Source organism: Strix uralensis, chromosome 1 (assembly GCF_047716275.1).
Source record: "Strix uralensis isolate ZFMK-TIS-50842 chromosome 1, bStrUra1, whole genome shotgun sequence".
Taxonomy (NCBI): domain Eukaryota; kingdom Metazoa; phylum Chordata; class Aves; order Strigiformes; family Strigidae; genus Strix; species Strix uralensis.
This window is the reverse complement of record NC_133972.1, coordinates 48,736,179-48,760,320: the sequence shown is the minus strand read 5'-3', so window position 1 is coordinate 48,760,320 and position 24,142 is coordinate 48,736,179. Positions and strand designations below refer to the sequence as shown.

The window sequence follows — 24,142 nt, the reverse complement described above, 5'->3', positions numbered from 1 at the left end:
CTGAGTGTGTGCTGTCTTGCCTAAAAGAGGGATATGGCTGCCACAAAATCTTGCCACTGGGAAGTTAAGAGATGGATACATTCTTCTGTCATATATATGCTGATTGTGAATTAAGAGAACATTTCTCAAATAAGTGGAAGACGCAGCTGGTCTGCACTCTGAGTCTGCATTTTATATGCCACTCACATGCCCAGGGAAACTGCAGGCTGAGCAATTTGCAGAAGTTTGAGAGGGTATGTTTGCACAGGGGAGATCTGCTGCTTCACAGAACGCCGAGGTATACTGACAGCTTGCCTTGCAAGTGGCCCAGTAGGTGAGGGTCACTATTTCTTTGAGGCTGGTTGTCTGGAGTGTTTTGCCATGCAGTTAATAGTTGTGCTTGCTTGTTCCTTAAGAGAAATGTTTTGTGGTATCTGTCTGAGTATGGCTTTGGCTATTGCTATTACTTTGACCTTTCCTCAAGCACTAAAAACACAGATAACACAGGAATAGAAATGAAAATGTGATACCTAAAGCTCCAAGTGTATTTTACAGATTCAACAGCTTCCAGCTCGAAATATCTCCCTCCTGCTACAAAGATTATGTGGCTGTATATGATGGCTCAGACACCTATGCTCCTCTTCTTGGGAAATTCTGTGGCTCAGAACTGCCTCCAAATATTAAGAGCTCCAGTCATAACTTGTTCCTGGTGTTTAACACTGACTTCTTCGGAGTAGACAGGGGATGGAAAGCATCTTTCAGGGAGACCTTAGGTAAGACTATTATCAGACTCGTAACCCCAAGAATCTGCTGGTAATTTCTTTCCTTTGGGAATGAGTGGTTATGGTCTCACTCACTAGGGATGCTGAAAGCAGAAAAATATTTCCGATTTTGTCCAAATTGAGTGAACTAAGGTAAATACTAGGCTTATGGGATACCTGCATTCCAGCCCTGGTTCTGAACTGATTCCTTTTATTCTTTGCTAACCTTTTCCTGCCTCTCTGAAGGCACAGGCACTTCTTTGGTGACTGAAGGCTTAGCAACACCCAAAGGCCTCTCTTTTGGAGGAAATCTGGCATTACCTAAGAACTCTTTTTTTTGTAGTCAAAGGATGGTGGTGCCCTAAAGATGCCTCCTTTCCATCCGTTCTCCATTTCTGTTTCCTTGCAGTTCACTGCTCACCTTTTCAAAAACTAAAGTGTTAAGATCAGTTAAGATTGGCATTCCCCCCAGGCACCACTGTGCTGATCTCTGCTGATTTTGTGGGTCAGTCTGGCTAGCTGGCCATAACCTAAATAGGATCATAGTGAGAAGGCACTAGATGTTAAATGTTTTGATGGACATAAGACTCAGGGAAAAAGCTTGATTATTGCCTTAAAAAAAAAAATCTAAGCTCAGTAGTCTATTTTTAAGATCAAGGTGTAAAATGAGTTTTTTACCTTCTTGTAACATTTGAATTGTTTAGAGATGATAAGCAACAAATGGTAATTAAATGTAAATGGATTTCATGTCATCGCTACTAGTTTCCTATGTAATTAACTCAATGTTTTTGTGATCTAGAAAGAAGTAGTTGTCCAGTTTACAAAGCTGGCACTCTGACAGTTCAGAATGAAAGGCCTCTGTGACAGAACATAGTCTTCTGCTGAGTCATTGAATCCCCTCCCAACACCTAGCCAGGGACTTTCTCATTTGATACAGTCTGAGAAAGTATTTACAGATACGGAAAATAACTGGTTCTATGGGCTTTGCGAAGAAAAATATTCTCACAGAACCTCATGATCGTTACTATAATTAACTCTTCCTTTACTTCACTCTAAGTAATTGCTACAAGAATCTTTAACACCACTCTTGTGGACTGTTATTTCAAGTAACATAATGTTGCTTCACATGTTGCTGTCTTTAAACCATTAGGTATCAGTTAGTTGTCAGAGATCCCCTGCAGCCTGGGTTCGTATTTCCAGGGTGAGATCATCAGGAACTCCACAAGCTCTTGCTCTTCCTGTTGGGATATAGGAATTTTTTTTAGCCACTGACTTCAGATTTATTTGTGCAACTTGCCAGAGGTTCTACTTAAGCACACAACAGAACACAAGCCAAGCTCTTCAAGTCAGTACCATGCCAATAATTTCCTAGAGTAAGGAGAAGCCTTTCATGAATAAACTTTGACATCTATTAGGCTAAGTTTTGGAGGGACATTCCTGCAGGCTCCCAAGGAAAGGGAGGTTGTGATGTTGCAGGAGTTACTCAGGAGCAATGGAGCTGCAAGTTTGAAAAGATGGCCATGTGGAGATGTGGGTTCTGTGGTGAAGAGCCCCCATGGTGCTGAGATGCTTAATGGTAGGTCTTCTTTCTCCACTGTGGGAATCAAGCCACAGGGACTAAACCACACAGCCATTAGGAAGGATCCTGACAGTCCCATGCTAGTACAGAATGGCCAAAAAGGAGAAAAGTATATTATAAAGGGAAAACATGAGTCACAGTCCTATAAACGTTTCCAGTTTGACTTATCTAAAAACTAGAGCCAGGAAAATCTGTGACACATCTTTGTACTATGAGGTCTGAGGTTCTGCTTCAAATGAAAGAGAATAAAACCATGAAGATCTAAAAGCCTGTTATTCTAAATGGTGCTTTAGACAAGCTCCCTCATGTCTGTCAAAAGATAAAACCCATGTGGTTTTGAAGAGTACAAATGCAACAAGATGACAATTAATAATGATAAATCTCTTGGATAAGGAAGATGGTATCTGTAGAGAAACAAGCAGCCAGCCTCATTCTCTGTTGGATGGCAATGAGCGCATTATTCTGTAGTTACCCTAGGGAAGCACAACTGGATAACATAATTATTGCTCTCTATTTAATGTTGTGAGTGACCCTGATTATGTATTGGAAAGAAGTGAGCAGAAACAGTACACTTGTTTGTGGCAAACTAAACTATTTCTTTTCCTCACAAGCTCTTCCAATTTCTTTCTTGATCAGGCTTCTCTCAGGAATACTGCCAAAATCCAGGGTTATCTATTCTTTCTCTCCTGTGAATTTTATTAGTAGGGAGTCCATCTGATAAACACTGTAGGGGGAGGGAAGAGAGAATATAAAGTAGGAAACTCACAGAAGCCTAGCAAGACTGACAGTAACCAGGCATTCAAAGAGTTAAACCCTGAAATTTCTGTAGAAAAACATTCTCTGTTTTAATTAAAACAATTTGTTTGCATCACTGATCCTGCACCCGCTAGAATATTGAAGGCCCCCCCACTAGTCAGAAAAGGGATACTGACAGTATGAAATAGCATTAATTTGACAGAACAACATCTCACCTTTTTTTTCCAAATGTCTTCTATGACATGCTACTCCATACACTGTGCAATATATTGTTAAGTGCACATTTCACAAGCAGCATTCTTTGTCATAACCAACTGTGTGATATGGTGCATTTGAGGCAGGGGAACATATGGCCCTTGGTGCAGTTCAGAAGGTTTATCATTTCACTATCTCTGCTGCTAAATTTGGACACTTACTGGCCTTATTTTTGGAATCACTGGATATGATCTCAGGCTGAGCTGGTGAACTGGGGTAACTGGAATATCCCAGCCTGCTCCAAGTGTTAGATTTGTGGAAGGACAGACTCCTCTTACCTTAGTTACCACTGACCTTTTTTTCTGGCTTTGTTTTCAGTCTGTAAAAAGAGAATTATACCTCCTTTCCACAGTGAGCATGTGCTCTGCTAGGCAATCAATAAAAGGACGAGAAGAGAAAAATCAATACCAGCTTAAGGCATTTGGTCACACGAGATGTCTCTGTGAAGGAAGGAAAGAAAGCTAAGATATCTCCCCAAAGAATGAAGTCTGCATGTATTGAGCTTGTGACTTAGACAAAGATCTCCTGATTGTCTTTCCAGATTTAAGGGGAGACCTCAAATTTTCAGTGACCCTGGCTGGCAGGGACAGAGCCTGCACATACCTCTGCCATCCCTGCTGTGATAGCAGGGACTTTGTACTTTGGCAATAAATGGAGCTTCTGCCTATTCCCATCCGTCAGTGGGGTAACCCTCTCACCCCAATTTGTGATCCCTCTGAGACTTATGATACAAAAGCTGAGAAGATATATAAGGGTTTGGGTTTTTTCTTGTTTTTAAAGAGTCAGCAACCCCTGTCGGGAAATATAGCTGTGACCTTATTAACAGCACATCATTTCTACTTGGCAGCTCTCTGTACATAGCTCTATTGTCTCAGTAATGAAAAACATATCACATTCTAAACCATCAGAGGAGGATCTAGGGATTTTCTGAAAGGCAGGTCTGCTCATGGGGGCTGTCTGAGGAAGCCACGTGAATTTACAAGAAGCAAAGTGTTACACATGATTAGATAAGTGGATTGAGTCAGAAAGCTCTTCCTGAGTTTTCTTCACACAATTACAGGCAAAACTGAAATGGAGTTGGGACATTGGAGAAGGTGGGATGGAGGAGGGCAGGAAGATTGCCTGCTTTTTCTCTACAGCCCTAAATCCTGCTTGACTTCAAGCTGTAGCTAGCTCTTCCCCCTCCTCTTTTTTATACTATCTTTTGTGAGCATGCAGGAGAAATTCACATTTATACCTTGTGAAAGAGCAGTATGGTGTACTGCATTAATACCACTGTCATCCCTTGTTTGCATTACCTTGGGGCTTACGAGCTCATGGGCCACCATTCCACTGCACTAGGCACTGCACAGACAGAATAAAGCAACAGTCTGCTGTCACAAAGAGATTATGATTTAAACACAAGACGAGGAAAACCAGATGTCTATAGACAGACAAGAAGAATAGGGTGGCAATAATGAAAAACTAGTATGGGCTCTAAGGCAGAAGAAATTCCTCCAAAACCTTTGGCAGCCATTAGGCTGTTGGAATGTGAAGTCCTTAAACACCCCGTCCTCTGCATTGTCCTCAGTTTGCCCAGTTTTTCCCTCAAGGATCCTTCTGTCCTTTTTATTCAAATGAACCTTTCTATTGAATTAATATTAGTCATATTACATAGGAAGAAAAAAAGTGAGTAGAATTTAGAAGAAAAATGGTTGGAAAAAGGAATCTTCTCTGATATGCCAGAAAAATGCATTAATAGGTAATTTACATGAATAATCTAGTATGCATAAAATAGAAATAGATGATAACCTATATGCTTTTCTTCCTGACAAAATACCTGATAAATCACCCAGAGGTATCTGTCTTCCCTTATTCTATTAGCTGTGTATTGAATTACTTGTTTCCTGTTTGGAATACAATACACTGTCTATCACTAATGGGTTTACTGTTATGCTCTCCCTCCACTAATGAAATTAAAGCGTAGTTTTAAAAAAATGGATCCCGTAGAATTTTCACAGCATTTTTATTTTACAGCTATTCTATTTTATCAACAAAGAAATTTGCTTAATATAGTTCTAAGTCCACTTCTGCCCTGCAGACTGAAAGCTTTACTCTATATTCAGTTTCTAGGTGCAGATTTTCAGCAGTGCTCAGCATGCGTCATTGCTGTGGATTTTTTTTTTTTTTTGATTGTTCAGATTTGCTGAAAAAAAACCCCAGTTCTGAATGGGCAATATAAGGTGTAAAATACTGGCTTGATTATTCTATTGCATAGGTCAGGGTTAGGTGTTCTTTTTTGAGTCTTTTTTAAGTTCTTACACCACCAGAAAAAATTCATTGCACTGATTTTTGTAAATAATTTAGCACCTGCTGTAGGTGGTACCAAGCACCTGTACCGACAACAGCAGTTGTAGCCTATTAGGTGGGAAAGGACTCAACACAGCTGAATCTCAGGTTTCCTCCAAATTTTTGTCCCTTGAACAAAAAAAATCTTAGAATGTGTCCTTGACTGTGTCATGTGGATGCTGTTGCATCTTCTCATGCCTTTGGAAAAGCAGCAATGTCTGGCAGAGATTTCACAGCCCATTAAGACCAGTTTCCAGGAGTGTACCTCAAGATATCCAACCTGGATTTAGAGCCTGGTGCTGCAGAGGGTCGAGCTGAGAAGCAAATTGCTTGAAACTCACAAGTCTTCTTGCAAAAATATCCTGGGGTTTTTGGTTCATGCAATTTTTTTACCAAATATATTGCACGTTAATATTACACATTTCAGATTCACTACATGGCTTAACTATGATTAGCTTAATCTATTGAAATAATTAATAAATTGTGGCTAATAATATATTTTATTGATCTTATTATAGTCTATGAAAATAAGAACATCCATAACAAGCTCCGAATATATGTTCATAAGTCAATTCCTGGACTGTTTCTAAATGTATTTTGGGGCTCAAATATAAAAATATGCATCAGCTTGAAATCTGACTAAATTTAGAAAGCACTTGCAGTGTTGAAATACATCTCTTCAACATCTCTGAAAAGAATACAACTGTTGAGCTAAGGGATAGTCTACAAATGCCTCTCAGAAATGTCAGTTATTTAACGTCTGTGACATTTCTTCTCCCAAAGCAAAAATAAATAGAAGTGGTTTGCATACTCAAACTGGATGGACAAGAAAAGAGGTAGACTTTTAAATAAGAAGTTTCTGACTGATCTGAAAAAAATTAGGTGAAAAATAATTTTCAGAGGGATTAAACATAACTTTGTAGGTGACTAAACAGTTAAAAGCCAATGGGATATCCAGATTAAAGCAATTCACACAACTGTGGGCAAACTCTGCTGGCATGAATAGTCTTAGCTTAACTAAAGTCAATAACAGCTTCAGCTGAAAATCTGTACTCCAGTGCACACAAACAAAGGGTGAGGAGACATTTCTGATTTCACATCACAAGAGAGATCTGCAAAGGCCTGGGCAGCTGTGATGGCATCAAGTACGCTAATGCAGTATTAGAAAGTATTAGAATGAGGCCAGACTGCATGTGTGCCTCTGGTCTCCCAGGCAAGCATCAAGGAGATGGATAGGATGGTACATTCTATTTTGCAGAACATCCTATTTTGCAGAACTAGGGCAGGCTTGGCAAAGAGCATGTCTGGACTGTTATATTTGGGATCAGCCAATAGTCTAAAAACTTAAGAATATGACCTTCATCTGACTGCACTTGTGACATCGTGCTAAAGCAGGAGACTGGGGCTTTGCAGTCCTTAATGTCACTGCTGGAACCGTTGCCAGGCCATCAAATCAGTCAAAACCCCTTTCTGTGTAAAGGCTAGGCTGAGGACTAAAAAGAGTCCTGTGCTTTCAGAAGTCCTGAAACATTGCAGACACTGTGGTTGGGGCTGGCACTGCTGCCAGGGTCCTGCTGCCATGCAGAGTCACAATGTCTGTACACTGATTGCCAAACACGGGAACAGCTCAGCTCAGCCTGAGAAGGTTTACCAACCTTCAGGAGCAGCCATGAGATGAAGTGTGACAGTACAATTCCTCTCCCCAGCCCTATATCCTTTTGAGCCATGGTCCAAACAAGCTGAGCTAATTATTACAGACACAATTAGTTCAGCCATTACTCTGCACTGGAAATAACACCCTTCAGGAAAGGAGCACTGGTCTTGGCAGGGTTAATCCTTGCTTATTGTGATTTTTAATTCAGATCACAGAGATGCCTAGAGTTCCCAGGGATGCTTCTAGGTGAGACCAAATGCGATTCAGAAATCTGGGGGAGGTTTTTCATTACTGTTCAGGCAGAACTAGAACAATTCTTTGAACTTTTCTGCCTTCTGGTAGACATTTGTGGTCTCATTTGGTAAAAAGGAAAGGGCAGCAAAATCAGTTTGTTGTGTTTTGAAATGTCATTGGTTTAGTTCTTCCTGATCGATTTAAAACTACTCTGTAGGCTCCCATTCATTGCACCCATACCTGTATAAATGAGCCTTCCCTCTGGCTGTGCTTCAAAGGCTGTCTGCTTCAAAGTTTCATCTTCAGATTCATTCCATATCTAGAGGATATAACTCTTAACAGAGAAACATGTGCTTGCTCTCTGTTGTAATTATTTTTATTTGCCATAGGGGACTTTCAGTTCTTTCTTTTCTGAATGGTCCTTCAGCCTTTTAGTTTTGTTAATGCTTCCCACCAAAAGCAATTAGTGATGACAGCATGTGCCCTAGTTATTTGATATTTGTGTTCTCTAGCAAAGCTGTCTATGAGGAGGACAAGATTGCAATCTGATTTATGATGACTTTCTGATTTTTGTTTTAAATAAGAAACCAGAGACTGAAAAACACAGTAAACCATGTAGTCAGTCCATCTGCCCACACACAAATTGTTCTATAAGGTACATTTCTCATTATTTTTACCAAGTTTAGCTTTTAATATCTAAGATGCTATTCTACAAATTAACAGACTTCTCAGTCCCAGATTTTGTCTAAATTTTAGCCACAATTTTTTCTGGCTGTGTTAGCCAGCGATGAATATCATTCCATCAATGATTACCAGCAGACTGGATGGCTACTACTTGGCCTTCTATTCAGAATTGGTTCTGATTTTTCAGACGACGAGTTGTGTCCTGACTAAAACACAGTCCAGTAGTATTTCTCTTAGCGTGAGTTCCCTCCTGTTAAGCAGTTGGTTCTTCATTTATTTGTGGGTGTTACTTTGATCTACACAGCTTCACTATTCTGTAACTTTTACTGGCTGCAATCAGATGATCAGTACCTAAAATCATCAAGCTGGATAGATTTTTCAACAAGGGCTGCTCTTTATTTGGCTTGATGCAGGACTACTTGATATCTGGTTGGCTTCCAGTCTAGCTGTTATTTATAATATACTGTCCTGTAAGCATATGACTCAACTCCAGCTGAGCAGGCTAAGCATTGTGAAAGCTAATGATGAAACCTCATCTTTATTAACTGTAAATCATATTTCTAGTTATTTATCTCCCCTTAGATGTTATTTCTGGCTATACAAGCTAGAATTAATTTTCTGATACTGGGGATTTGGCCCATTTCTCTCTCTGTCAGGTCCATTTTATGTGCTGTACATACACAGCTTACCCACATCTGTATTCTTTGTCACCTGAGCTGTCTTTACAGCTGCACAGCTAGCAGTGAAGTACACCATTGCAAAGGCCCAGACATTTGATATCCAAGAAGAGGACAATCGAACAGCACTGAGAGCCTTCCTGTTGCGTGGCTCATGTGGCAATTCCCTGACTCCTGTTGCAGTGGTCTGACTGGCATTTCTGCAGCTCTAACCCTGAAAAGGGTGAAGGGGAGCTTTGTAAGGTGTCTAACCCATGTATCACTCCAGACTTAATATTGCAGGGCTGGATGGTCGGACTATGATCTATGCCTAATGATTATATGCTTAATGTTATGTTTAGCAAACAGTGTCCAAAATGCTGAGCAGGAAATGGCTCCAACAAGATTGTGTCAAGGGGACTGAATAAACCATGCAGAAGGGTGAACCCAGAGAAAAATGTAGAGAAACTGCACTCTTAGAGACCAGGCACCCTCCCATCTGACATTTTCCTCCTTTCTAGACTATTTGTAAGAACGTGATTTATTGTTCGTGTTTCCCCCACTGTTGTTCTCAGCTTCTGCGGTGGCATTGGAATGAACGTTAACACTTTTCCAAGTTTCTGACTTCATTAACAGCCCACAAAACTGGACTAGAATCTATTAATTCCTGACTTTTTCACGTTGTAATATTTCTTCTGTTCATTTTTAGCTATAGCAAAAGCTTAAATCTCATGTTATTAAGATTTTGGTTTTAAGCAAACTTCTTTTTTAGGGTGGGGTTTTTCTGGCTTTGGTTAGTAGAGCAGGATGACATTTAGCCTTAGTCACTGGTTTAACCACTACAGTCTTGCAAGATGGGGCTCTCTCCAACCCTGGGTTACTGATGCAATCCTGATACTTGGAGGCTGATTTTTCATCAGAGTGATCTTTTGTAATACTGTAGCTGAAGTATGGTGCAGTTTTATATGACTGGAAATATATGAGCATGTCAAGGTTAAGTCACTGTATGCCAGCCAGGCAGGCATATTTTACACACGCGGATGAAATTCTGAAACTCCGCTCATGTTGCTTAGCCACAGCTGTAGCTTCGTTTGTTATCTAATTCTCCTAAAAGGATTCACTGTGGGAGACACAGGCTGCTTGCAGTTACCACTTTGCTCCGTGCAGTTTACATAAACTCTTTCTCAGACTCAAAAGCAAGATTATGAACCATACTTTATTTGAATTCCTGAGTTAAATAAGTGTCCAAGAGACCCCACAGAGACTGAGGAAGGAAGCATAAAGTAAATAAATCGATCAGATTTACTAGCCCAGTCCAACCTCTGGAAATCAAACTACGAAAAAAAAAGAGAAGTAAAAAAAAAATCCTTTCAGATAGTCTGTGTTTTTTGCTTGTTTGTAATTAGAGGCAATAAAAGGGTTCTGATTCTTCTAATAACTACTCTTCTCCAAAAGTAATTTCTTTCAATGTGACTGAAAACATTATAGGGTTCAAATTTTCAGAGTGAGTAAGTACAGTAAGGGATTTAGCTCTGTCTGTGGGATACAAATGAAAAGCAGCTGGCTTTTCAGAAGGGTTCTAAGTTCCCACCAAGCAAAACGCTTCCAGAAGTAAGTCCATTTTATTTAGGTTCCTCAAAATGAGTCTGGGTCCCAGTGTCAGGCTACCAAATTCAATCCCACCCCGAATGAGGTTGACTGCCAAAATAAGCAACTCAATTCTTAACCAGATTTTCAAAGTCAACAACCCAGTGCCCCCTACTGTCCAAATATTCTTACTAGCAGGTAAGAATTTACATTAAAAGGCCTTCTAACCACTTTTCTATTTAATTTCTGTCCTCTTGTCTTCTTACAGTCCCTTTAAAAAAATCTGTTGCTACACTGTCAAAGTGGATACTGATTTTATATTCAACAGAAGAAATGAACCATTCTTAATTCACTCTACCAAATCTAACTGTGATTCATATCTAACACTGTGTTGAAAGCTGTTTAATCATTCAGATAGTCCTGGTGAGACAGGACAGTAAAATTCTGTAGCACACAAAAAAGATGCTGGCTTGACATTGAAGAGTTGAAGATTAAATAAATGCCAGGAATTTAGTTTAAAAAGCTTCTGCTTTTTCAATAGGACCTCGGAATGGCTGTGGTGGTTACTTGACAAATTCAGCTTACAGCTTTGGCTCTCCAGTCTCCAGTGTGACCAGAAGATATGAGAAAAATCTGGACTGTGTATGGATCATAACTGCACCTGTAAACAAACTGATCAACCTCACCTTCACTTCATTCGCACTTGAAGCACAGTCTGCTCAGACTTGCCGATATGATTATGTCAAGGTAAGATAGCTGCGTAATTTCACAAAGAAATATCAGTGATACACAATCCAATATTCTCTCCATGAGGCTAAAACTTAAGTCATAGAAAATGGTCTTATGAAGAAATTAAATTGCTTGATAGAATTAAAATTTTTTTGTTGGGTTAGATTACTACTCCAAATGACATCTGCCTTTTGAGAAACCAGTAAGAGTTTTAACATTGTTATGGGGACATGCTTCTGGTCTTAGACTGCCTATATAAATGAGTATTTATTTCACAGAATAGAAACAAAACAAAACTCAAGCACTTTGAAAGTAAACTTGCAGATTCATTATCATACACAATTGCTTGAAAGGACTTTAATTTATAAAATTTTGAATAAATAAGTCTTGATGCTCAGTGCTCACCTGTGAAAGATATTTTCTTGAAGATGAGCATAAAAAACGTAGGACAGCAGAATGCTGCTGAACAAGATCCACCAAGGAGTGTTATAGATCCTGCTGAGCATTAGAGGTGCTCAATGAAACTAGTAATTAATTCTAGATTTTGGTGAATAAAATCAACCCTTCTTGTTGAAAAGCGCTTTGAGATTACATATAAAAAAGAAATCAGAATGCCAAACAAAAATAGAATAAATTTTTGATAGATTTGCTGAGATGGGACCAGAATGATCCATAATGAGATTTATACTGTCCAACAGAATTAGTTAATATGGCAGTGAATAATTATAGTCATCAAGAACATCCTGTTAGACCACAAGAGCACCTACTGTGCTTTCAAGTAAAAGAAATTGTAATGGCAGGAGGGATCAGAGAATTTTATTTCTGTTTATTTGTTTGTTGTGCCTAAACTGTTAGTAGCTTATATACTTTTCTTCTTTCAGCTTTATGATGGAGATAATGAAAATGCCAATTTAGTTGGCACATTCTGTGGATCTACAGTGCCAGCTCCTTTTCTTTCTACACATAATTCCTTGACACTGAAATTTATCACAGACAATTCTGTGGAAAGGGAGGGTTTCAATGTTACCTATGCCACAGTGGATCGTAAGTAGATGTATATATGTATGCATACATATATTGTTGTGGTTCTTTGGTGGAAATAAATATTTGAATAATCAAAATCATCAAAATCTTCATTCATCTGAATTATCAAAATTTGTTCTAGATATAGCGCTCAGGAAGGAACAAAGACAGTCCTTAGCACAGCATCTATAAGCAAGTTAAAAGCAGCACTGCTAGACCCCAATGCAATTGTGGGGTGGCTGTCAGTCTGGAGTGCAAAACAGGAGCACTCACAGATTGTTAACAAATACACTGATATTATAGGGAACAAACATTTATTTGAGTTTTTTGACATACATTGCCACAGCACTAGCATATGTTTTACTTATTTTTTTTTTTATTCTAGAGACTCACAGGTAAATACAAAAGTATATTGTCCAGTGTAGTTTTCCTCAATAAATATTTTTCCCCAGTTGGAAAGGTTTTCACTCTATGATTCATTTATTACTATTTTACACAGGACTGTGTGGAGGAATATATAATGCAACTTCTACATCCCTGACTGCAACATCTCCTAACTTTCCAAATGAATATCCACCATTTACTCTCTGTACTTGGGTCATTGATGCCCCTCCGCAACAGCAAGTCAGGGTGGTGGTAGAGGCCTTCCACCTCCATTCCAGCCAGGACTGCTCTCAGAACTACCTAGAGCTCCAGGATTCACCAACAGTAAGAAATTTACAGTTGATACTATTCCCTATTCACATTCAGCTCCCTCTACTCTTTACAAAGAGAGGAGAAACCCACCATTTGCTAGTAGATTAATTAATGATTCTGTGTGAGGGGCACATCCAAAGCATTACACACTGTGCCCCACTTAAGATGTGTTAACTGGTACACAAACCTCATGGAAGCACACTGTACTCACATTGAATTAGACCTGGTGTTACACAATTTTTCACAGAGCTGCCAAACTTAACACCCAGAAAATACTGCCCAACAGCAAGTTTTCGTAAACTGATTATACTTCCTCCCATCCAAGAGCCATAATAAAAATGAATATTCATGCCAAGAAGAGTGTTTGTGAAAATCACCAGAAAAAAACCCTATTTATGTCCCTTGTATTATATTATTCTAAACCTTTTTTCATTGTTTCTTATTTTGGCATGAAAATACCTGTTACATTTGATTTGTTTCACATAATAATTGAACATAAAATGTTCTGACATTATTAAGTGATTTCCATGAGAACTTTAAAATGTGATTGCATAACTGGTATAGAAAGTGTTGAGAGATTTATTCACCTCAATTTCAGTAAGTAGAAAACCGAATTATATCATTAAGTAACTTGTGACATGTATCGAATTCCAGCACAGCCAAGGATCAGTCCATAGATTCTGTGGCACTGAAACTTTTCCAGTCCCTGAATTTTATTCTTATGATCGCACTGCCATCGTGACTTTCAAATCAGATGAATATATGATTAATAATGGAGTCAGATTTACCTATCAAGCTACAGGTAAGCTTGAAGAAATGTCTTAAAAATCTACCTACCATTCTCTTTGTTTATTCCATACAGTGAAAACCAATACAGATATCTGAAATGCTTTCATGTCTCTGCTTTTCTGTCTCAAGGTTGCAGCAGGGAGTATAACCAGCCATTTGGTTACCTGAAGAGCCCTGGCTGGCCTGGTCGTCACCCTAATAATATGGACTGTTCCATCATTCTACGAGCTCCCCTGAATCACACAATTTCTCTTTTTTTCCATGCTTTCAGTTTGGAAGACAGCATCCAGTGTTCACGTGATTTCCTAGAGGTATCAAGCAAGCATACGTATTTTGTGGGCCTGTGTCAAAATCTAATGAATTCAAAGGATAAGCTTTGATCAAGTCTGAGCTGAACTGACATTATGAACTAATTTATTGCTACAGTTTTATGGTGAAAGGTACTCAGATGTTATAGTAAGAGGTTAAACAGTACACACTATAATAAGTCCAAAATCACTGAATAGTTTCATTTAGACTAGATATTAGGAAGCATTTCTTTACAGAACGGGTTGTTAGGCATTGGAATGGGCTGCCCAGGGAGGTGGTGGAGTCCCCATCCCTGAAGGTGTTTAAGAGTCGGGTTGACATAGCACTGAGGGATATGGTGTAGTTGGGAACTGTCAGTGCTAGGTTAATGGTTGGACTAGATGATCTTCAAGGTCCTTTCCAACCTAGATGATTCTGTGATTCTGTGATTATTGGCTAACTCATCTTTACCTAGCTCTTGTTGATGTTACCCAGTTAACAGAGCAAGCCAGGACAGTTTTCATCTGATATTAACATCTGTGCATGAACAGAAAGCCATAAATCTGAGTGCTTTCATTACAGCAGTAGATTTCATCTGCTTGATATTCTTCTTAAAAAGAATTTTTTTTCTAAAAAAACTTTTTTTCATTTTAAAAAAAGAAAAGGAGCTCTAGTAACAAGTGTAGGATACTTGCAAAGGTACTTTGTGTTAATAAAAAGCATATCCTCCGACACAATCCTCACTCTGTCCTTTCACACTTGTTGAAGGTTTCCCTGTTCACTGGTCAGATGACAAAAATCAGATGTCTGTGGCAGAATCATTATTTAGTTTTCCTTTCATATCCTCTTTACTGTCTCAAGAAATGGATCTGAGCACCAGCATTATTGGAGCTCAGAAAAAAATCAGATTAAATCTGAGCTATGTAATATGATCTGTGTCTCAATGTGACCAGGGAAAAGAGTGGTCTGCAGGGTAAAGAATTAATCTTGTCTTCTGGAATATTAACATTTCTTATTAAAAGTAAAACATGGGCCTGAATTGCAAAAGCACATCTTAGCTACTAGTCAAGTAATTTTTTCAGTCAGGAGATGTATCGCACCATAAAGTTTAGCTACCTGTTTCTGATGATATTTGTTCTGTGCAATTACTTACAAAACTCAGACAGACTGGTTAATGGTCTCTTTTTCCTTCTATACAAAAATATATAATAGGAAAAATAACAGTATTAAAATGACAATTTTTCATGCAAGTCACTACATAGTTTGTGCTGTGCTTATATCCCTGCATAATTGTACTGGTGTATAACTGGCATAGGGATTTATTGTTGCCAATGTTTTCTGTGTCCCTTGAAGGTCAGAAATGGGAGTGATGTGCAGTCACCACTACTTGGCAGGTTCTGTGGAAACACTGTGCCCAGTCCCATCTTCCCCAAAAATCACGTTGTCTATCTTCGTTTCAAGAGTGATTTTTCAGGGGCTCATGATGGATATGAAATTACTTGGACTTCATCGTCAAGTGGTAAGGCTGTAATTACAAAGTAATTCCACTTAGCAATTGTACATAGAGGGAAAATACAGAAATGTGGAATTCAACCTGCTCAGTTTGGGCCCTGCATCATCAACACTTAAGACCTTCCCAAGCACCCATAGTCCACCCTATTCAGTCACTGGAGAGAAGTGACTGTTCCTCAAGACCACTGGGGCGAGATCCTTTTTATGTGATGGAAGCCATTCCCTCTTTCTAATGTTGACTTTAGCAACCTCAAGAGGATGTAGTTCAATTAAGATGAAGATCCACATCGTTCACTGAGAGGTCAGAAAATAGCAGGAACATCTATCTTGGGATCTACAGAGTGGTGGGGGTGGTGACTCAGCCTACTCCGTTAATAGTCCAGTTGTGATATGCCCTAGGACCTAGGCACTGCTAAACTGGAAGAGAACTGAAATTTGCCCCAAGAAAATAACCTAACTATAATGCTGTGTAGTGACTGTATCATAAACACATTCATAAATGGCTTATGAAATGGCAGTGAATAGCTGGGTAATAGTTTGTTCATGACACTAAGTTACTGGAGGTAGGAAAGCTCATGGCCACATGAAAAGCACTGCAGAATAACCTTACAGTATTGAGTGGCTTGGTGATGAAAAGGCAGATAAAGTTCAGTGTAGGAAAGTGTTGATGAAGAATATGGGCAAAAAAAGACAGTCCTAACTTTACTTACAAAAATATGGGCTCTGAGTTGTCTTTTAGTACTCTGCAACAAGATCTAGGGGGTAAAAATGGTTCCATGAAAACAAGAGCTCACTGCTCACTAATAGTCAAGTAGGCTAGCACAATGGTAGGAATTGTTGGGAAAGTAAGAGAGAACAAATAGTCAGCCACTGTATAAATCCATGTTTCACACACAAATTGAATGATGTGCACAGTTCTGGTCTCCTCCTGTTGTAAAGAATCCAGTATAACTAAGGGCTCAACATAAAATTGGCTTCTGTATGAGATATGCTGAGACTTTTAAATCTGGTTAAGAAACTACTGATGTCTATAAAACTGAGTGACAGTGGATGATAAATAGTGATCGACTGTTCATTGACTTCCCATAGAAGAACTGGAGGCCATCAGATAAAGCCAGGAGGTGGTAGGTTCAAAACAAACCAAACAAACCAGTTCTTCACACAGTATGCAGTTAAACTGTGGAGCTCCTTCCCATAGGATGTTACAAATTTATGTGGATTCAAAGGCTACCTGAACAAGTTCATGGAAGACACCTGATAAAGACTATCAAATACAAAGATGCTATCTCTGGAAGCTGTGAGCTGAAAATTCTTGGAGACTGTGAAAGTAATCTGGGGCATGATCTGCACATGCTTACTCTTACTCAATAAACTTGCATTTCTCCCATGGCATCTGCTTCTGCCCACTGCTGGAGATTGAATGTTGGTATAAATAGCCTTTGGTTTACTTAATATGACTATTTTCTCTGAGTTGTTCTCTGTATTTTTCTATCAGATGAGGATTCATTACTTTTCATTCAAAGAACAGCCAAAGAGAATTTGTCTCTGGTTGAGTAGTTGGGAACTGAACTGACCAAGGCACAGACTTAAGACTTTGGTTTCGAAGAGCTTTGGGAGTTTTGATTTTTAATACCCAGTGATGGTCTAATGCCCATTGCATATTCTTCTCAGGCTGCTGAAGCTACAGCCTCAGTTTTGCCTCTTACTGAAATAATGCTCTTATCCACATTCATTGTCCCAGCTCCCTGCGTCTCTGTTTTTCAGTGCTACTACTAATACTGTGCTAATGTACTACATCGTGTAGTATCTTGTGAAACTAAGCCTTCTAAGCTAATTAACAGTGTCCGTTTCCAGGATGCGGAGGAACATTATACGGCAGCACTGGCTCATTTACTAGTCCCAGCTACCCGGCAACTTACCACAACAACACTGATTGCGAGTGGGCCATTAGTGTGCCCAAGGGACGAATTGTCACAGTGAACTTTGATTTCATCAGCATCGATGACCCAGGGGATTGCAGTAGCAACTATCTGATCCTTTACAACGGGCCAGATGCCAGCTATCCCCCGGCTGGGCCGTACTGTGGGATGGTATGTATTGCCTACTGTCTGTGACCCTGTAAGTGGTTAAAATGAATCTTTACTGTTTCATATTCAAGACTGTTTCCCCAATTCTGGTATGAATCCCACACAGATCAGTGGGAGCGAAGGCATAGGGTGTGTGTGGCGCCTCAGAAGCCTTCCAACGAAGACCTTACAGTGACATCTAGTGGGAGGCATCAAGCTATTTTGCGCTGTATTTAGTTGTATTTGTGATTTAAATATTTGTAATACCCTGAGGGAGAAATGCAACAGCAGTATCTAGCACCGACCTGAGGTCACTTCCAATCTATAATCCAATTTGTGCCTCAGTTTTAACTTTCTGACTGGCTTTTCCAAAGGATCTTGTTGTTCTATAAAGCTTTTCATTTTTCTTGTCTTGAATTTTAGGATACAAACATCGCTCCATTTACAGCTACATCTCATCAAGTCTATATAAAATTTCATGCTGAGTATGTGACTTTACCGTCGGGATTCCAGTTAAGCTGGATGAGCTAGAACACTGTTTATGAGAAATATATTACCATTCCTTGCTCTACTGAAGAGACTTCAGATCATAAAGTGAGTTTGAAATCTGGTTATGATAACTGCAGCTGAAGTAAGGCCTTTTCAAAATTACTTTAAGTGTAGCTGTTATGAATTTAAGAGTTCTGTCAAAAAAAATGTGATCTCCCATTGTACTGAAAATAAACTATTATCTACCCAACTGGGAGAATGAGTTTTTGCTAGTTTTTGAAACATATTTTGTATATTCTTCTACATAATTTCAGTTTTACATTTAATACTATAAAAAGTGAATTTGCCAGGATAGAACTTAAACACAAAATATCCAGCATGAAATTGATAAGAGGACCCAAGATATGAAGTTGTCTTTAATTAGTTCTATAGTTATGTGGTTTTGTCCCAAGCATCTTTGAAAACATCAGCTACAGTTTTATTCAAATTAGAATAGAATCAGAAATTGCTAAAAAATGGCCCCTGACCTACAACCACTTACACAGATGACTTTGCTGGAGAACTTTCTGTAACACTGTGCATTGGGTATAAGAACCCGGCTGAATAAGTACTCAGGCATTCACGGAAGTTTAACACAGTAAGGACGTGCTGTGGTACTAAATCTTAAACGCATTAAGAAGTAATATCAGGATCAGAGCCCTATGTTCGATATACACAAATATCTGTGATTATATTTATTGAGTTATATCTTCAAGCTTCAAAGTCTATTTTACAACTGAATATAAAAAACTTGTGAGACTTTTAGTAACTATGTCACCTTCCTAGTGAACTTGTAAGCAACTTCCTAGACAGTAATAAAACAGATACAATTTCAGAATAGGGCAGACATAAAAATATTAATTGACCTTTGACTAGAATTAGTTTTTCCCTTCCCCAGGCTAACACACATCATACATAAAAAACGTTATACAGAGGACACTGATTCCCACTATGAAACATTTTTTGTCACAACCCAGAATGAATGACCAATTCATTTCCTGGCTGTCACCTGTGATGGACAGGCAAGAGGAATTCACACTGCAGCAAAGGAACAAGAGCCTCATCAGAACTCTCACTTTATAACTGTTACAAAGAGTCACTCACAGCAAAAGTAATTCCTTAACGTGACTGTTGCACTAATTAATTATGAAATTACGATAAAGTGTTAATGGCAGTTCTAACCAAATCTAGGAACTCTTTGAAGATATCCCAGTGAATGCCAAAAAAGCCATCATTCCACAAACATACAAAGCTTTATAGTGGCTAAGAAGCCATTGTGGTTAAACTAAAATGTAGAAAACACAAAACAGACAAAAAGGGCAAAAAGGTAGATGGCAAGCTATAAAATACAACTTAAAATAATCTGGTAGTAAATTAGAATTAGAGAAATCTGTGAACACCCACTGGCCAACAGAATTAGATGTAATACAGCATTTTATGATTGTCCAAGGACCAAGAAAAACCTAGCCTGTGTACAGGTGATACTCCTGCTGACGTGCTAAAGTATAACATGGAAGAAGGAGAAATATCTGTATTTGGATCAAACTAGGAGACACCTCTGTCCTACCGAGATGCTGGCAGAACAGAAAGTTCCTCTAATAAGGGAAGACATAAAAGACCATGTAGTCAAATTAAACTTTTTCAGATTAGTGGCCCAGAAAACTTCTGCTGAGAGTCCACACCAAACTGATTTCATATTTGCAGTCAAGGGATGATGCAATCTTTGTCCATAGCGTTTATTAAAAACCCCATAAAGGGGATAGCAAGCAGTAAAGAAAACAAACATCTGAACTGCTTGGAGATAAAGCTACACAGTAAGTTGTAAAGATAGCAGTGTGTAAGACACTGCAAGTACAATCAAGCATGGCTTCAGCTGTTTGCCTGCAGAGATCAGGAGGACTTTATTTCTTCCTTGTGAATGGCTGCATTGCAGGGCTTTGTGTGTGTCCTTTGTGGTTTTGACCTTCCTATGAATCACCATGGATTTGGTGCAGTTGATGCAAGGCAGAGAATCCCCTCAAGATCTGGCTGCTGTCTCTTGGTGCTAGGTGTCTGGTCATGGAAGCATAGATTTTAGGTGAATATAGGCTTGGCAAGAATGTTGTCACTTTCTGCATTTCACCAGCCTGGAACACAGCTCAGCTGGAAGCCACAGGTGAAAGGGAAGGGCACGTCTCCCCCAGACAGCTCCCTGCCGCTGCAGGTAGTGCTCTGTGGTACATTCATGTCTCACGTTAAAAGTGGATCACAGCCTGACAGATCATGAGTTCTCAGATTAAACCTTGGACTTGTCAGGAGTATGCCAGAGCATAAACTGATAAACAATAGAAACCTGTACATGGTTTTAATGAATGAACTTCATTAGTGCCTTTTGCGACTGGTATCAGCCACACATCATACAGTTTATGGACACAAAGTTGAGTTCCCCGAGGACACCCCCGTCCCCCATGCTCACCGCGCTGAGGCTGGCCTGCTGTTGATTTAGTGAATAATCCGTAGATGCCATCTGGTGACCTGTGATGTACATGAGGCCATTCTGGTGACACGACCTTTGGCCTTAAACTCTAGAGGGGAACTGCAGTTAAACTGATGAGTTTGCTGAAATATGATTGATTTCACTAAGAGAAAAAGCATGTTTGACTTTAAAGAAGATTAAATGTTTTTGAACATTTTTTGATACGATAAATACTTGCTCTTGGCATGACTTGCTGTCACAATGTCAAACAAATAGTATGGAATCATTGAACTTCTGCAGAAGAACAGACTAAAGAGCACTATGAAAGGGAGGAAGAGAAATTTGTAAGATTTTTTTTTTTAATCTAACAATAACTAATGGTCGGTGCATCCTTAAATGTTACAAACACTCCATGCCTATGCATAATTTTATTTACAAATGAGTAAAATTCATGAGGTTCTTCAGAGAAAAATGAAAGTCCAGCAGAGAATTTGTGCTCATGAAGACTGTTGAATGAAGCTGCTGGTACAAGGTTCAATTGATCTAGCCCAACTGACGCTCGCCAAAAATAGTCAAAGTCTAAAATTAGAGTAAATTATCAAACCCATTCTTTAAAAAAACAGGAACAAAGTAACCCACTGCTGTCCTCAGCGGGTTATTAACATTTTCTGTGAGGAACCACAACAGAAATACGACTGCAGAAGTATTAAAGTGGAGGTCCTTAGAGGAGAGAGCTGGTGCTAAGGCATGTTTCTGCCTTGGAAGGTAAGGAGTCATTTAAAATGCGTGTTTTAAAATGAATGCACAGCAAAAGCAAACAGGAGCAACTAAACAGATAATTTAAAAATAATTATTCTATGAAACTTCTATGTGTTTTTTGCAGGGTACAATTCAAAAGACAAAATCCGTGTTTAATAAGATTTATGGCTTCATCTCACAATACTGCCATGAATGTCTTTGCTTTTATGTCTGTGCACATTGCTGTCTCTTTCATAGATAATGTCATAGTTGTGAATGCTGCATGTCCGTATTATAATACCTGCATGACTACAAACAACCTCCCCCCTGTCAATGACAAAGCACAGATAATTAATGTGCCTGTTTTCACTTCCTGCATGATTTTAACTTACTTGTAAATCTTCTTCTGCATGTTACTCTACGTATTTATTCTTATATAAAGGTATATTTTTAAGAGACACTTATATATGAATGGTGAACACTCCGAAAACTAGGATTTGAAAAATAAGCACTAAAAGATCCATAACAGTATTTTTTAACTGCCATTCCCATGTGGCAAAGCTGTTCTTTATAAACAATTAATGAGAAGGTAATACCAGAATGAGATTATTGGGGCTATAGTTATTTGAAGTAAAGGAGGGAGAAGATACACAGCTAAAATGCTACAAATAGTGGTGCTGGTCAGTTTAAAACATTACCTCATTTTAGTTAAATTTACAAAACAATTTTGGCTGAAAAACAGTTTCCTCTCAGCTCATAAAGCAAAGGAGGAGGTATCTCAGTTTCCCACAGTAACTCAAGTGTCCTAGTCACCAGAATTAACATATTTAGTGTAATTATTTTTTGTCAGCTGCCAAACTAAAATCACAGAACTATTCTGCAGTCCTGATTAAATTTAAATGTAACAAAAATTCATAGCATTGACTACTGTTCATAGTAACGACAAGAGCAACAATACAGGTTTACCAACAAATAAATGTTTAAAATGTTTATTAGTTGTTAATAAAAATAGAAGCCACATTCTAGAACTTTGCTTTTCTAAATAAATAAATATTGTGGACCAGCTATCACACATAATTACTGTAATATTGATGGATACATTTTTAGCAGCAGTGCCTAGCAGTACACAACTGGTTTTGCAGGTGCATGTTGCTGTTGTATCGCTTTGATGAAAAGCTAATCCTGCATTAATGTTGACCATTATGATACCTCTTCTTGGAGGGGAAAAAAAAGGATAAAAATATAATAATAATGTAAAACCTCATTTCCTTAGTTAGAAGAGCTACCCAGGACAGCCAGAGCAAGGGCAGCATCAGAGCCACTCGTCCCCTTGCTGCTCCCCTGCACAGTGAGAGGAGCCAGCGGGAGGCACGTCCAGCCCTCGCTGCCCAGCCGGAGCAGGCTGGGGGGAACCAGGGCAGGGAGCAACTTCTCCCTCCTCTTACCACCGCACGGCAGCTGCAGCTCTGCCATACAATCCTGGCCATACATCTGCCTCACAGTCACCTGCTTTAGCCTGCTGTCCTCAGGACAGAAGGCATATGCCAGCCACAGCAGACATGCTAGTGCCTAGGTCTTCAGGACAACTAACTGGTGGCAACCAGGACATTTTCTTACACAAGAAAGAGATCCAGATTCACGTTGCTGCAGACAAAAAGGAACTGTACACCGTTGTCTTGTACATCTGAGTAACTGTGTGTTCTGCTGAGCAACCTAGATAAAAGGAAGTTAATCCAGTTGTGTTTCGTAAGAAAGACCTGAAAGCAGCCTGTAACTTCAGGAAAGGACTCAAGGTACTAAACACTATTTAGGGGTAAACATGCTACAATTCTGCAACCCAGAATTAAATCCTTACATTCCTAAAAAAGGAAAAGCTAAAGTTGCATCTCCAGCACTGTTTCTCATTTGCTGGTTTAGGCACCTTCCCATTCATCATCTTGGTTTCTGTAGATATTCTTTTTAGGCTTCTAAGAAACACCATGCAGTGCATAGCAAACACATATGCAAAGTTCATGGCTGTGGTTCTCAGTGGGTGGCCTGGCCTTAGATAATTTTATAGATTTAGTCAGTAATTGCTCTGAGCTTCCATATCTGTCGAATGAACAGTAAGCAGGAGCTTAACCCCTAACAAAGATGTTTTACATATAAATACATTATAAACAGGAAGGCTGTAACTCCAACATCATGGTGATGAGGTCAACTAAAAGTGCTCACTAAAAGTGAACCTGGGCTCAGCCTTGTGACTTTTGCAACTAGAGCCAAATAGAAAACCCAGATACACCTGAAGAAATGGAAACCACTGATTCAATGAACCCAGATTTTTTTGTGTTAATGTCTTCTGCCTTAGGTAGCCTTTGCCAAACTTCAGGGTGCTTTGAAACCCTACTTGGTCAGTTCCTAGGGAGCCTGAGCTTCCCAGCTCCAGGGCTCTGCAGCTTGTCCTGTCTCCTGTTGCTGACTAGCTGGGGCACGGAGATGCCCAACTGCCCCGAGCACAGCCCTGATGCCTTCCAGACCCCTGCCAGGGCACGAAGAGCTAAAAGCACTCGAATGCACATTACTCCTCAGTGCAAAACGGCACCAAACCAGCCACAACCCATCTTCTCAGGTTTATGCTTGTAAAGCGCTTGCCAAGTGCTGAAGAAACGGAAACGAACGTTGACATTGCGTTTTGAAAAGACAGCAGTGTAACCATACGAGGCTCCTAACGGGAAAGGCCAGATCAACCTCAGCCATGGCGTTAATGCCAGCTCCCTTACCCACCCACAGGTACAAGCACCCAGGTGAGCCTGCTGAGAAACAGGCCACCACCCGAGCAGCGGCACCACTGGAGCCGCGTTTCCTC

General features: G+C 39.4%; 1 protein-coding gene across 1 annotated transcript in view; it reads left to right on the top strand.

Moving 5' to 3' along the window:
• Window positions 1-18,315, top strand: part of CUBN (cubilin) — a 148,444-nt gene extending 130,129 nt beyond the window's left edge. The window contains exons 59-67 of the mRNA XM_074865188.1: window positions 535-752; window positions 11,015-11,220; window positions 12,084-12,246; window positions 12,725-12,933; window positions 13,576-13,723; window positions 13,840-14,021; window positions 15,352-15,517; window positions 17,365-17,600; window positions 18,000-18,315. Coding sequence (XP_074721289.1) covers window positions 535-752; window positions 11,015-11,220; window positions 12,084-12,246; window positions 12,725-12,933; window positions 13,576-13,723; window positions 13,840-14,021; window positions 15,352-15,517; window positions 17,365-17,600; window positions 18,000-18,107 — 1,636 coding nt within the window. The 3' untranslated portion in view covers window positions 18,108-18,315. The remainder of the gene's footprint in view (window positions 1-534; window positions 753-11,014; window positions 11,221-12,083; window positions 12,247-12,724; window positions 12,934-13,575; window positions 13,724-13,839; window positions 14,022-15,351; window positions 15,518-17,364; window positions 17,601-17,999) is intronic.
• Window positions 18,316-24,142: the final 5,827 nt, after the last annotated feature.